This window comes from Pteropus vampyrus, unplaced genomic scaffold (genome assembly GCF_000151845.1).
Source record: "Pteropus vampyrus isolate Shadow unplaced genomic scaffold, Pvam_2.0 Scaffold183, whole genome shotgun sequence".
Classification (NCBI taxonomy): Eukaryota; Metazoa; Chordata; class Mammalia; order Chiroptera; family Pteropodidae; genus Pteropus; species Pteropus vampyrus.
Window position 1 is genome coordinate 1011699 of NW_011888964.1, and position 15006 is coordinate 1026704.

At 53.4% G+C, this 15006-nt stretch overlaps 1 protein-coding gene across 1 annotated transcript in view; it reads right to left on the reverse strand.

Moving 5' to 3' along the window:
• ZFAT (zinc finger and AT-hook domain containing) overlaps positions 1 to 15006 on the reverse strand; it is a 110173-nt gene that overhangs the window by 3689 nt on the left and 91478 nt on the right. The window contains exon 16 of the mRNA XM_023537224.1: positions 13131 to 13261. Coding sequence (XP_023392992.1) covers positions 13131 to 13261 — 131 coding nt within the window. The remainder of the gene's footprint in view (positions 1 to 13130; positions 13262 to 15006) is intronic.

A 15006-nucleotide genomic window follows, 5' to 3' on the forward strand; every position in this document is an offset into this window, starting at 1 on the left:
GGCGTGCGCCCACAGCCCTGCCGTCAGCCACCCCCCAATCACCAAACCCACGGAGCAGGGTTCCTTCTTAACCTTTCCAGGAGGCTGTGTGCTGACACTGCTAAGCCAGCCGCAGCCTTACTCACTGCTTCAGTAGCCCGCTCCCGGAGCCCAGGCTTCCCCACGGCTCACTGCCCGCCCACGGAGCCCGGAGGATTCCTGGGTCTCCATCCCCAACATCCTCTCTAGACCCCTCATCTGCATCAAGGCGTCGGCTCCTGGCTGAGCGTGAGATGCCAGCCCCTGCTCCTGAGCTGCAGACCACAGGCACGTCTGGACTGGGAGGTTCAAAGTGGACGCGTGTCAAATGTGCCTAAGTCACAGGAGGGAGCGTGTGTTGGGGAAGCAGTGGCAGGGGAGGCCTGAGATGAACTTCACAGTCAGATCCTGAGTCCTCATCAGTGGGTGAGAGACCGAGACTCGATCTTACAGAGGAAGATGCCGAAGGTTCACGGAAGACGGCCCCGCACCATCCCCCCGTGGCACTCCGGGCACGGAACTCGCCTGACGTGAGGAGTTAAAGCTTTCGGAGTGTTAGTTAGATTTCCCTCACTATCCATCTGAATATTTAAATTTATTTTGCCATATTAGTTTCTAAAGTATTAAATCTATCTAAAGACCATTCTTTCTCCATTTCTCTTTTCAGTTTTCAGTTCCAGCATTTTGTCTGCCAGAAGCACCATTAAGTTCATCCGCTGCTAATTACGAGTACAAACGCAGGCCCTGGGTACCAAAATTGATGGAGACCAAGGAAAAGTGCAGTTTACGGGGTCCTGCAAAGAGCGTCCTTCTCAGTCTGCACAGGTGGAACGGGGGCTGCACGCCATTGCTCTGTCATGTCACTGAGCACCCGACAGGTGCCCAGCAACAACCAGGGGCCCTGAAGTCCCCCCGCCGCCCGTAGCTGGGCCGCGTTTATGTTCTCACGAGGTCTCGTGAGCAGCTGTGCCAGCCCTGCTGATGCCGCCCGTCCAGAAGCCCCGCTTTATAAACAGCGGATGTGGGAACATCGCAGGAGGATGAACAGGGTGGTGGCTGCTTTACAGAGGGCTTTATGAGGCTTTCTGCAGAGTGAGCCCCTCCCCTGCCTTCACGCAGCCCCAGTGTTACATGTTTCACGCTGTTAATATGTCTTACATTTCTGCAAACCACGCACTTCGTCCCTGTCCCCGCAGAACGCAGCGTGCACCGGCCCCTCGCAGCTCACCGAACGCTCCCTCACCCCTCTCTCGAATCATTTCCACACGACGTCCTGTGGCACTGGCATTTCTGCCCCATGTTATAGGTGGGGACACAGGAGCTTCTAGTGGCTCATTGACTCATCTAGGGTCAAACAGCCGGAAAGTAACAAGAGCTGGATCTTGGTCTCGGTGACCTCAGGTCCAGAGACCTTCCGCAGCTGGTACAGTGTGACAAGGACAAAAGGGTTATATGCCACAGATCAATAAGGTTAAATTATTGCTCTTGACCCAAACCAATCAGTTTTGGGATGGCTGTATAACTCTCGATCATTCCTTTTGTTTAAAACAATCACTGCAGTAGCTTAATCTATTACCACAGGCTTTAAATTGTTCTCTGCAGTAGAAATAATATGGCTTCACCGTGTCATTATGCTGAGATGGGTGCTCCATTTTCCCCAACTGTAATATCTAATATATCTTGCAGTTAAATTATGAGCAGCAATGATAGCTTAGTTGAAAACCTCAACCCTTGTGACTGTATAAATTATTCACTGAATCGGGCTGAGTTCTGCCCACCTCTAGTGCTGTAGAATCTAGATCAGCTCACAGACCCAGGCACTCGGCTGGGCTCTGCTCAGGCTTCCTGCCGAGACTCCTCCTCGTCTGTGGCTGCAGGCCCTCACTGGGCCCTGAGAAGGAACGGTTCAGGCTGCACCGCTGGCCCCAGGTCCCTCTGAGGGATGGACGGAAACAGGTCACCGTCCCTGGCACGGGCCTCAGCCAGGCGGGGGCTGCAGGGCCGGGCCACACCCTCGCGGTTCTGCCCCGATTCCCTGCACGTGACCCCCGCGCCATCTTCCTTCACACTGCTACTTCCTCTTCGATAAGAACACGACAGGTTCCTCTGTTCAAGTGCCCCCTCGCCTCGAATGCAGATGTCACGAGAATGGCCGAGGGGAGCGGAGACAGGGAACACAGCTTCCTCCTGGACACCTCGTCCTCAGGAATCCCCGACGTCGGCCAGAAGTGTGTGAAGGGGGCGACTCGCCAAACGGGATGCCCACTGGGGAAGCGGTGGCCCATGGCGAAGCCTGCCTGGAACGGCCCTTCCTGGGGACAGAACTTCACCTTTGTGCACAGCTGGCGGACTGTGGAGAATAAACACAGACGTCTGCGTCACGCCTTTCCCCCAAGCTTTCAGAACACTTCTTACCGCCTCCTGGGGCCCGAGCCCCCCACATGCGTGTGCGGCTCCCCCAGAGGCCCCGTTCCTCTAAGCTCAACCACCTCCACAGACGGTTCCGAAGTCTATTCTGACAGCACCGAGAAGCCCACACGGTGGGCTCCGTCGAACCTCGCACGTTATCTCAGCCCGGCTCCCGGCTCCCGGACGATGAATTGAGAACGATAAATAAAACCTCTGCTGGCCCTGAAATGAAACCAGAGTGACACCTACTGCATGGATGGCATCGGTGTGATGTGTGTTCAGCTTATTACTCATAATGAAGGTCGCCTCCAAGGGCAAGCGTTCAGGTGCTGTCCACGCTCCCAGCGTCCCGCGCCCTCCCTCCAGCCTGTCACCTGCGCCAGGCTGGGAAGATGCCGACCCCAAAGACCCGCTGAACGAATGAAGTCCTGAGCCATCGCCCCGCTGTGGGGAGGGGGCGGCATTGCCTGTGCGTGTCCGCGTCGTACGCCACACGGGTCATTTTTTCCTTCTTTCTACTTTTTCTGTCTTCTAGATTTTAAAAATAATACAGTCCTTTAATAATTGGGTAAATGAAAAGGTTCAGCGAGGAACAAGGGAAGAAGAATCGCAGTGAGGGGAAGGGACGGGCGAGGACACGCACGGGCATTTTCGACCATTCCGGGCTGCCCTCGCTGGTCTTCCAAATGCCACAAGGACGAACAGGGTTTTGGCAAAGACGACACTTTCCCTCATAAGCAAAGGACAGGCGCCCGCACTGTGCTGGGCACCGAGCAGGCACTCCGAATGGTGCTGGGGAAACTGAAGTCCCCAGAAGCGGCCTGCAGGTGGGGAGGCCAGACAGGGCTGGCACTGGGCCTCAGCCTCCGCGCGAGGCGGGAGGAGGGCCAAACCCAGGGCTTTTCCGGATTCACCTCGAAAAGAGAGGAAGCTGTGTTACAGAGCGAAGGCAACCAGCTCCAGCGCGAACAGACGCTAGTTCAAGGTCAGTTTCCTAAGGAAGACTTGAGGTCTGATTTCTGAAGGCAGCTCCCAGCACGAAACACTGCTTGTCCGGTCCTCACGCGTGAGCAGCCTCGGCCCAGCACTGCTGAGGCCGTCGTCCTAATGAAAATGGCAGACAGGCCAGCTGGCGAAGGCTGGGCGGGTCAAAGGTGACTGCGAAACCAGGAGACGGGCAGAAAGCGCGCTTCACAATCAGAGCAGAGGAGACGCGCTGGTTCTCGCTCCGGGCCGCTAGAGGGGAAGGGTGTCCTCCTCAGATGGGGTCAGGGACGTGCAGCTACAGGACACCAGCACTTGCTCAGGCACCTCGAAACAGTGAGCCACGGACGGAATAGCCATCTCTGACGAGCCACCCACTCACACGTCTCACGTGCTGGGTCCCCATGTACTTCACGTGACTTCGCAGCTTTCTTCCGTCCCGCTGGGATTTAACACGTGTCCAACACGCTGGTGGAGCTGGAAACAGACCCGTGAGCCCCGCACATGTCCCTGTCCTGGAAGGCTGACCGGGACCCTTCCCCCGGACACACAGGCACAGAGCCTGTGGCGGGCAGGGGGCTCTTCCTGCAGGAGACGGCCCTGGCCTTGAGCACCAGAGTTTCCAGGCCTCGGGGGAATGCGAACGCCTTCTGAGGTCCGCTCCTCTGCAGCGGTTCTCAGACTCCATGACAGGAAGAATCGCAGGCTGCAGACCAAGCCCAACACAGTCACACGACGAGAAGGGGGAAGGACACCTCTTCTGCTGAGAGTCCCCTGTGTGTGCTTCAGCTCTGCGAAGGAGCCTGCTTTCCCAGCAATTAAGGTTTCACACGCTTAAATTATAACCAAGCAAGGGCCTCCCGTAACATTCTCAAAACGGCAGACCCATTTCACGAAGTTAATAAGCCAGCACACTGCCTTTCACAGCCCTGGGTTAGGTGCAGTGCTGTGTATGCTGGAAACAAAGGGAAATAGTAAATAATATCCTGAATCTACAGAGGAAAGAAAAGGTATAAACAAACACGGTGCATGAGAAAGCACCGTAAATTCCCAACTCTAGAAATATATATGTACAGACAGGACCAAACACAGGGGGAGAGACTTGTGGCGATATCGGAAGATACTCACAGCTGGGAAGAAACCATTCGTGCGTCAATGAAGATTTAAAGCCTTTAAAAAAGGAAAGGACGTGTGGGAAGGAAGGAAGGCCGCTTCGTCTCCCCTCCGCTCTGCTTTTTCTTGGTTGTTAGTAGCCAGCAGATTCTTTTTCTGAAAGTGCTGATCCCACAAACGGTCCACAGCGCACACTGTAAGGATGGCTGGCCACAGACCGTCGCCATCCGTCCCGGGTGTGTGCCCTGGCCCTCTGAGGCGCGCAGCGTCCGGCTGGCCAGTGCACGGGAGCCCTGCTCCTCAGCCTAGGGCAGCAGGGCGGGCCTGTCCTTAGGGCTGGGTCCCCGGCCTGCAGGGAACAGGAAGGGCCAACTCTCTCGGCTGCGGGAGAAAGGCCTGGGAACAGGAAGACTGGGCTGTCCTACTGGCACCATGTCCATCACTGGGTGAGGGCGAAAGGCTTCCATGCTGACCACCGACCCACTGGAGATGGACGCCTGGGCAGCAGAAAGTGGGCGCACATGGCTGGGGTGCACACCAAGCACGGTTCAGTGAGGTCTCCATAAGGAAAACTTCTCTAGTTAATGGTGGTAAAATGGAGTGAGCACTGAGTGACGGGGCGGTCCCTGCACAGACTGGTGGGGACGCATGGGGCTCACAATGGCTACTGGGTGCCATCCCCTCCGGGGGCAGTGTCCGACGCCTGGCCCTGCCGCCCCACGGCCTGGCTGGGTGCTGTCCCCTCCAGGAGCAGTGTCTAAGCTCGGAAAAGGGACCCATCGACTGTAGTCCCACGGACCCTGCTCTCGACCCCACCCCGAGCACCAGCACAGACAGCGCTGACGTTGCCGTCCTGCGCAAACCCACACAGTCTGAGATCCTGAGGTGAACCCCACGGGGACACCAGTTCCCGCTCATCGAATCCACACGCCATGCTCCTGGCCACGTGCACGTCCCCGGCGCGGCCGGCAAGTCTGCCAGCCTTGACTCTCCTGCATCCGTCCTTTGCCTGCTCTCGTCTGTGCACCCCTTCTTGCTCGGAACCCCTCACTCGACTTCCCTTTATTCTGAACAAGTGGCTGCGTAATGTTACTTGGCATCGGCTCTTCCCGTCGGCCTCCCCAGGGCCGTCCCTGAGGAAATGACTCAGAATGCCTCAACAACTGGGGGCTGCAGGGCTTCGATTGTTTCTAGCCACAGACATGTCAGTCTACATAGCGCTACTCTGGGTTTGCCTACCTGAAACAGGCAAACGACTTGCCCCACACTAGAAAGAGACTCTCAGCCGGCAAGGTGACACTGCGGACGGGGAGGGAGGGTCAAACACGACCCGCCCGCTCTGGACCAAGCAAAGCAGCAGCAGCTCAACAGTATTAACACTCAGATGAAGTGGTTTCTGCAAATTGCACCAACCGAGCTGCAGCTTCTGGGGGAATAAAAGGGAAATGGAGGCTCAGAAAACGGAAGAGAAAAGAGAAGCAAACTTCAGCAGACTGACGCTGCAGCTCAGCAACACGAAAAAGCGCCAGAATGGGGTGGGGGAACCTCATCCTCTGTTTTTCTCAGACAATTTCTACTAGGGCTACAGAAACATCGTGGAGCTTATTTTTACTTTTAAAATTTCACAAAGAAACGGAACTTCCAGCCACCATTAAGCAGTCAGGAGGGCCCTGCAAGTAATAAAAGCTACGAAAGAGAATGAAGTTTTGAAAATCAGCCATCGGAAATCATACCAGAAACAAACCTCTCAGAGAAGTTTTACGTAAGAAAGAAAATGAAAAGATTCAAATGGCTAAGGGACAACTGAGGAAGGCTTACAAAGGACAAGAGTTGGCATTAAGTGACAAAGGAGAAGAACCCATGGCCAAGATCCTGATTTTTCGTCCCTGGACTGAGATGCTGAGGTCACCATCCAGTGACAGCAGAACAAATATTCTATAGAGTGTTGAGTGTGAAAACAGCTCAAGAGGCGACCCGTGTGCACAATCAGGAGCTCGATACCAGTAAAGCTGGAGAGTTCCAGGATCACATAAGTGGCCCGCGAGGTTCTTTAGGCACTAGCCAAACCTAACTAACCGAAACGTGCAGTCGGAAACTGGTTGCCACAGTAATAAGCGCTGTGGTAAGGGGGGACTTCGGTATTTATACAAAGATCAAAAGGACTGGGAACGAGAAACCAAAGATGCAGATCTGGGCTGCAGACCTCCGCTGCGTCTGACAGAGGACCCGGCGTGAGATCACCTGACGCTCGGAAGCGGTGCACGCGGACGCGCTCAGCCCCTGCAACGTGCAACGGATCCGGCCGCCTGCAGGAGACGTCTGTGACTCCCTTGCCTGGGCCTTCCAAAGGCATCTGAATCCATCACGGTCGTAATTACACTACGCTGTCAGCCAGCACGGAACGATGTGACACTGCCATCCCACAGTGAGGACTAACGGAAGGTAGCAGCAGTTAGAGAGGCTAGAAGCTGCGGTTACTAGCAATTCTTTAAAAATATACACGTTCTTAATCTCGTGGGAAAGATGGCTTAGGGGAACCGCGATGGCAAAACCACCGCAATGGGAAGGTGGGATAAATGCCACAACCGAAGATGCTAGGGCTTCGTTACGGTGTCCAAGAATAAAAACCTGCCACCGTGACGGCTCCCGTGCCCCCAGGCAAATGACCTGCCGACCAGGAGGTTCTGCAGGGCAGCGGTGAACAGAAAGGAGAGGACAGGCGACTCCCGCACCGCTTCCGCCACGTGGACGAGGCCGGAGTCAGGACGAGTCCTAACGTGCCTCCGGGAGAACGAGGAAGCCCAAAGCCGCTCAGTCGCCAGTTGTTTGAGCTTAAAGGGACAACGGCACAGGGGGAGCCTCGCCGCCACCATTGTGGGTAGAATCAGGGCGGGGGGATCGCAGCTCAGGCCCCCTTCACGACGATGCAGAAGGCCGGGACCCGTGAAAGGTTACGAGAGCGTCTTCTGTCGGCCCTCTTGTCGTGCAGTTAAGGGATCAAATTAATAGAATGGAGGAATTGTTTTTGAAAAATTAGGAAAATGGATTTTGAAGCCTCACGTAAGTCACTTTCCAGATCCCATGTCCCATTATTTTGCCGCAAGTCTTAAGAAATGTCCGACATCTGCCCCCAGCGGGGGGACGGGGGGACGATTCTGGGCCCCCCTCGGGTGGCTCACAGAGGGCAGAGGGTGAGGGGTCTCCCGAGCCAGAGGCTGTGCTTGAGAAGTCCCTTCTGCAGAGCGGCTTCTTCCCACCAGATGCCCTGTACAGACGGACGGTCTGAGAGCGTTTCAGGGACGAGATTACTCGGGCCCTTAAATTAAAAACAGGACAGGCTGGACCTGCCCTTCCTTGCAAAAGAGCAACTGATAGGCATGGTCGGCCATAGAAATGAATTGCATTTCCTTGCAAAAATAATAAACTGCAAATACACAACGGTTCCAACGTTGGCCGGCAACCAACACATCCTCCAGCGAGAACTGTTCCCAAAACTGCCACTCGCTCTAAGCACTGCACGCTGAGCCCGCGAAGGAGGCTCTGCCTGCTTCTCTCCTCCCCACGTGTCCTCAACTTACCCTCCAGCACGAGCCACCACAGGCGGTCTGCTCCAAGATGACAAAGGGCTGGGAAAGCAACTGGGCAAGATGGGCTGCTTTTGCCAAAGCTGGAATTTCTGCTTTTTTTTTTTTTAATCGGCAGTCACAGCAAGTCGAAGAGCAGTTGGGATTTTGGACAAGATTACAGCAGCACAGTCCTGCGCCACATCGGGCTGAGGGTCCCATGGGGAAGGGGCAGGTGCCTGCAGGCCCAAGGCCGTCTTAACGGCTCCTTCCTGGTGCTCCCTGCTTCTGGGACCCTGGCTGACAGCTTGGAAGCATTGAGCACGTGGAGGAAAAACAATGAGTCGAAGAGTGGCAATCCTAGGGGACACTGTAGAGAACCAGAATGGGGACAGAGACACAGACCTGCCCATAGTGCTGCCAATCACTGTCGCCACCGAGACGGTCAGTCCACAGGAGGCGGAGCGATGCATGACTCCCACTCTGCCAGGAGCCCTGCTGCACCCGACTGCCAGCGACCCGCGACACCTCTACTCCCCTGCCAAGGCCTCCATGAAGCCCAGCCTGCCCCGCACCTGCCCCCACCGCAGACCCAGGTCCAAGGCAGGCAACCACTTGGTGCTCCCGCGGAGCTGGGGCACCGGCCCCCTCCCCGAAGCAGCATTCGTTACTTCAGGTTGGACCTTCCTGTTGAAGGTCTGCGTTCTTCATGCCTCTTGACTGGTTCCGCTTGTTCCTGTTTTGCTTTTCGGCTCTAACGTACTACGTTATTTACTTATTCATGAATGCAAACTCCTCGACTGTACCATTCACCTGCTTTGTTCACTGCAGTATCCCAAGTGCCGTGAACGGCACCTGGCAGGTAGAAGTAGCTCGGAGGGGGTTTACGAGTGAAAGCATGAATCCTTTCCCTTGAAAGGCTATTTCCCTCTTGAGAGCCGGACTTGCCTTTAATCCTGCAAGCCAGCAATGGTAGGCAGAACCCTGCCTCCCCGACACGAGGATGTGCCTTTCCTAATTCTGGAACTTGAGAATGTTACCTTGCATGACAAAGGGGACTTTGCCACTGCGATTAAACTGAGGAATCTGGAGATGGGGAGATTATCCTAGATTAGCCAAGTGGGCACCCATAAGTACAGGGGTCCTCATAAGAGGGAGGCAGGAGGGTCGAACTCGGAGAAGGCCATGTGGCACCGGAAGGAGCGATCAGAGTGACGGGACCTCAGAAGGGCTGGGCCTGCAGCTGCTGGCTTTGAAGATGGGGGAAGGGGTTCAGGGGTCGAGGAAAGCCAGAGGCTCCAGCAGTGGGAAAAGGCACGAAAGCCCTTCCCAGAAGGAATGCAGCCATCCGCGCCTTGATTTCAGCCCGGTGAGACCGTTCAGGCGTCTGACCTCCGGAGGAGTAAGGTAATGCGTCTGGGCTGTTCTGAGCCACTCTGTCTGTGGCACCGTCACAGCTGCCACAGACGGCGACGCTCACAGAGGGCATGTGCAGCGATGTGCAGCCAGCGCCCGCCAATCACTCAACAAAATGTGACTTTCAGTCCAGAAATAAACTCTGATCCATAAAAATAGCAAGGAGTGATTGATTTAAGCCATCAGACAATGGTTACGGTGGTTGGTGTTATTTTAAGTCTTTCTTTTCTTTTAAATTTTGACTTGGAGATGCTTATGATAACATTTCCTATGCTGGAAGGTCTCACATTTAACCTGCTTAGGCAGTTTTATTAATCAAATAATAAGTTCCCTCCTCATAAAACCCTAAAGCAAGATTTAACAAAAAGAAAGAAAAAAATATTTAATGAAAACCATTGGGTCTTAGCAAACACAGTTCCTTCATTCGAGATTCTCACACGTTTCCTCCGGCCGGGCCGGTGAGGTGCGTGTGAGGCCTGCTTTCTGGACATTTCAAAACGCTCCATACCCACAACTCTAAACGCTGACGCTTGAGAAAAGAGAGAAGTGACAGGAAATCACTGAGGGCACGTTTCTGTGTCCGACCGAAAATTTAAATGGTCTGAATTACGGGTCGAATCTTGTCCATGTTTCATTAAAAAATAAGAAAGCAACCTAATAAGAAGAAACAGTTTTTCTCCAGCGCCCCCAGCCTATCCACCAGGCCTGCCCTTACTTACATCCCAGAAACCAAAAACCCAGAGACTGGAGATGTCATTTTCAATTATCATTAAAAAACTGATATGTAAGATTCTATTTACATTCATAAATCATGAAAAATAAAAGTAGAAACAGAATACAACTATTTTTTTATATGGAAAAGAAATATGAATTTTTTAAACATTCAGAACCAATTCACGTACAACGTAGAATTTGTTTTTATATATATATATACGCACAGACGCACAATAGTAACTTTAAGAAGATCTCAAAATATGCTATCCAACAGTATTTTCGAAATGTTTTCCGCAGTATACTGCAGATACTTTATGACAAGGTGTCGTGTTCTTGTTTTTCTCTACAGGATGTAACTGGAGAATCAAAACATAAACCCGCAGTGTACTCAACCCTCCTTAACGAACACTGACAGAGCAACTAGCACATGGGATACGCTGTGCTGAGAAAGACGAGGTCCCCAGCATCCAGGGGCTCCTCGCGTGAAGGGGGAGCTTTACTGTCTTCCGACAAGCGCAGAGTTCACACTTAAGTGGTTCTGGCACCCTCGTTAAACAGATATAATCTCTCTACTGCAAAATCCTAAACCAGAGTGTAATTAAAAGAAAAAAAAATGAAACTAATTTATTTCTCTACTAAAAACAGCTATATTTGAATTTAAACAACAGGTCGGGTGGAACTCGGCCATTCTGCCGGCGGGAGAGCCTGGCACCACGTTGCGACCCCTCTGCCGTAGACATGGGCGTCAGTCCACACTTCCACTCTCTACCCGTTATTTACCAACGGCCTCGGGGAGCTGGCTGCCGGGCCAGGAGACAGGATAATGCCCAGGGCACACATTCTCGGGGAACATTTCCAAATGCAGTTCCTTGAGACTGTTAAACAGTGACACTCTCTTCAAGAAGCCAAAAGAGTCTGTGACGGGTGCCTTCAAGAAGCAGAAGAGTCTGTGACGGGTGCCACTGTTTTCCGCTACTGTGAGCACGTCATACCTGTTCATGCTGCTTGTACCGGATGCTTATCTGCCTTATCCCTTGTCGCGCTGTCAGTCTAAGGCCTCGAAGCACATCTAAGCTGCATCCTAAACCCGCAACCTCATGTCTCACTGCATTGCCTGCGATGCTCAATAAGTCATGTCCCTGAGTAGCAGCAAATCAATCCAGTTCCTAGAAAGAAGACGCAAATCACAATCGGTAGCATCTCCTGCGATGCTCAAAAGGATGTGGCGTGTCTGAAACATCCGCAGGTCTCCCGACACCCTCCCAAGTAGACCCTTCCTGAGAGCCGGGTCGAGCTCAGGATGCCACATGTCACGATGCGAAGGAGGAGTTTCCGAAGAGACTGCGATCGCGTAAATAAATACAAAGGGAAGCTCAACATGTGGAGCCCGGAAGAGTATGAATGTGCCCCAGCCACTGCAGAACAGCGGGCTGCTGCGGACGGAAACGCCCAACGCCCGAGCCCTGGACTTCGGCCAGGGTCCTCTGCGGGAAGCCACCTAACGGAGGACGCACGGCCCACACCCCTGTGGATGTGCCGAGTCTGCCCTGTGCGTCGAAGAAGCCGGAGCTGAGCCAGAACGTTCTAGTTCCCCAGAGAACTGCTTAGCGAGAAGTACGCATGTCACGCTCTCGTGGGGCCCTGGGCACACCTGCGGCACCGTCGTGCGACAGCACGAGGATGTGCACCCCGACTCGTCGAAGGCAGGTCCCCGAGGACACCTCACGCAGGGGCCCCAACGTGAGAGCCACACTGAGAAGCGTCTTTGTTTGCTGCTGCTGGGAACATTTTGCTGTGGACTGTCTCGCGTTTCCTTCTTGTTCTGCTGCAGAACGCAGTGCCCGCTGTCCAGCGAGCTCGGAGAGCTCTTCCGGCCCCCTGCTCCGTCAGGGACCTGTCCCGACAGCCTCCACGAAACAGCCCCAACCCGCGCTCCGCGGCCCCGCCCTCCCCCGCCTCCTCCGTGGCGCTTGGTCACCATCTGACACCCTTTCTGTCTTGTTTATTTGTGTTTTATGTGTTTTCCCACTAGAAAGTAACTGCCTTGTGGGCAGACATTGGTTCTCTCCTGGACCCCTGGCGACACTGCCTGACAAGAGTGGGCACCGACTAAATAATTATTGACTAAATGACTAAAAGGATGGATAACTAAAACCCTACGATCTTCAGTCCAAATTTCCCCATGAAAGTGAACTTTGATTTTAAATTATATACCTTGGCTCTATCCTGGTTCCGATGTGCTTACTGTGGTTTTGTTTTTTTGAAGTATTTGTGTAAGCCAGCCTAAATCATTTGTAAAATGAAGCAGGAGACAGTAGAGACATAAAGACAGAAAAGGAAGATCTAATTATCAAACACAATGAATTATAACAGATGTTAAAGTCTCTCAGGATAGAAGAGAAAATGTGCCAAATGGTGTAACAATTAATTGAGTAGAGTAACCTTTATTCAAAAATGATCCTTTCCTCCTCTAGTTCGCTCGCCCTCTACTGATCTGATCTGGGTGACATCTGACATTTTAAAAGGCCAGTCCGCTGGGAACCTTCCTGGATTCTCCGGCTGTGCTCACAGTTCCCACCCGTCCCACTCACTGGTGCCTTAGGCACCAAGGGTGCTTTTCACAACAGATGCGTCCAAAAGTGTCCACAGCACACTCACTGTCACTCTGGGATTCTTTGGAAGGAAATTAATAAAGTTTCCAGAATTTTCAAAAATATATCATACCTCTCCCCCAAAACACACCTCCACACATGAGCTACTGAAAAGACAATTCCCTAATAATCAGAGGCAGAATAAGAAATGCCTGAGACTAGACCAATTTCATTCCAAATGCTACCCGGGGAAAAGTTAAAGCCTCAAAACCCCACGGGAGTAGGGAAGATAAAATTTAAGAGGTGAGGGGAGGGTCCTTACCTGTTTCACGACAGTCACTGTCCCTGGAGCCATGGCAACCACCGAGGCCACAGCAGTGGCGTCGTGGGTCTCGGTGCCCAGCTCGATAATCTGCTGGAGGATGTTTACAGCTGTGGGGTCAAGTCGGTCACCTTAGAGGAAAAAGCAAACAGGAGACCATTAAGGCCACTGGCACTAAAGGTCACTGCATGCAAAACCAGCCCCTAATCGAGGCCACTCTAGGTGGTACCTCCCCAGTGGACGCACTCAGTAATCACTCATTTTGACAACAGAAATAATCCATATGGTACTTCATAACTTACAAAGCACTTAACACATGAACATCTCAAAACTCTGAACGACCCTGCGAGGAGATGGCATTGTGCGGACATCACCCGCATTTCACAGACTAGGGACTCCACAAACAAACCAAGAGACTTGCCTTGGACCACTGGCTTGGTTACGTCACAAAGTCAGGGCTCAGGCCCAGATGTTCTGAGTACACACTTGGTGACACAAGACTGGCTGCCTCTCAAATCAGAGCCCTGAGAATCACCAGCTAACACGTTCCCTGCAGAGGCGGTTCCCCCTGAGCACACACATGCAAGGTGGTCCCTGGGAGGGAGCCAAGGAAATCACACGAGGTATGGGCAGGACATCCAAGGGCATCTCAATCATCCAGCCAACAGGCTTCACGATTCCAACCAGTTCAGGCTTGGGGTTCTATTTTAATTACCTCTAAAGACTGGAATCCATATTACCAGAGCAGCTCTTGAATGGACCCTGCCTGCTCTCACCATCTGCTTGACCGTGACTTTCCTGAGCATGGCACTCTGACCCCGATCATTAATTCACTAAAAAGGAAATCACTGCCTGATCTCCACCCTCAGCATAACCACACGGAGTCTCCGCCAACGTCTGCATTTCCATGGATGCATTTTCTGTGGGCCAGTTCCAACGCGAGTCGACCAGTGAGAGACAGGAGAAGGCGAACTCCACGAGTTCTACAGGGAGGGCGGGGTGTGGCCCAGGCTGAGGCCAGCACAAGGTTGGTGACTTGTAGGCAGTCACCACCCAGCATTCCCCGCTTCCCTCTCTCCGCCTCCTCCTTCTCCCCGCTCCCCCCCACCCCGCTCCCCACCCAGTCCCTGCCTTAAGGGAGATATCTCGACTGTGCCTTGCGGCCAACCACTCTGAACATCCAAAGACTAAATAAAACATTTACCTTAAGTACTTGCTGTGACAAGTTTAACTGCTCATCCATTTACTCCTGGATGACCATTTATGAGCCAGGAAAGGCTCCCACTGGGAATACAGACAGAGGCCTGACACTATCTCCCCTCTCCCTCCAGTGCCCACAGGCTACCAAGACAGACTAGTAAGCAAGTTATTACAGCACCTGGATGGTTCCATATTGGAAAGGCAATTCGGGGGACACTGTAGAAGAGTCAGGTGTGTTCCCGGGAGGTGACATAAAATCTGAATCCTGAAGATGAAGAATTTGCTAGAAAAAAAACGCTGTGGGGGAGGGAACAGACTGCAGCCCAGAGAGCACGGGAGTGCGTGGGTGAGGGATACAGCGCCTGACGAGAACTGCAGGGCCAGGCGGACGAGAGCAGGGCTCAGGGGCGGTGCAGAGAGGCCAGGACCCAGGGCCGAGGGCCTGCGCTGCTGAGCTGCAGTCTCAAGTGCATTCTAAGAGCTAGGGAGACACCAGACACCAGTGAGGCTGGAGGAGGACGGAGAGAGAGGGTGTGGGTGTGGAGTGGGGGGCGGGGGTTGAAGGCGGACGAGCTCTGCAGGGTTCAAGCAATCCCCGAAGTCACTGACCGTGAAGGAAAAAAACACACCCAGACGCGGCCTCAGCTCTGGGAATCACATGTAACAGCTGGGGCCC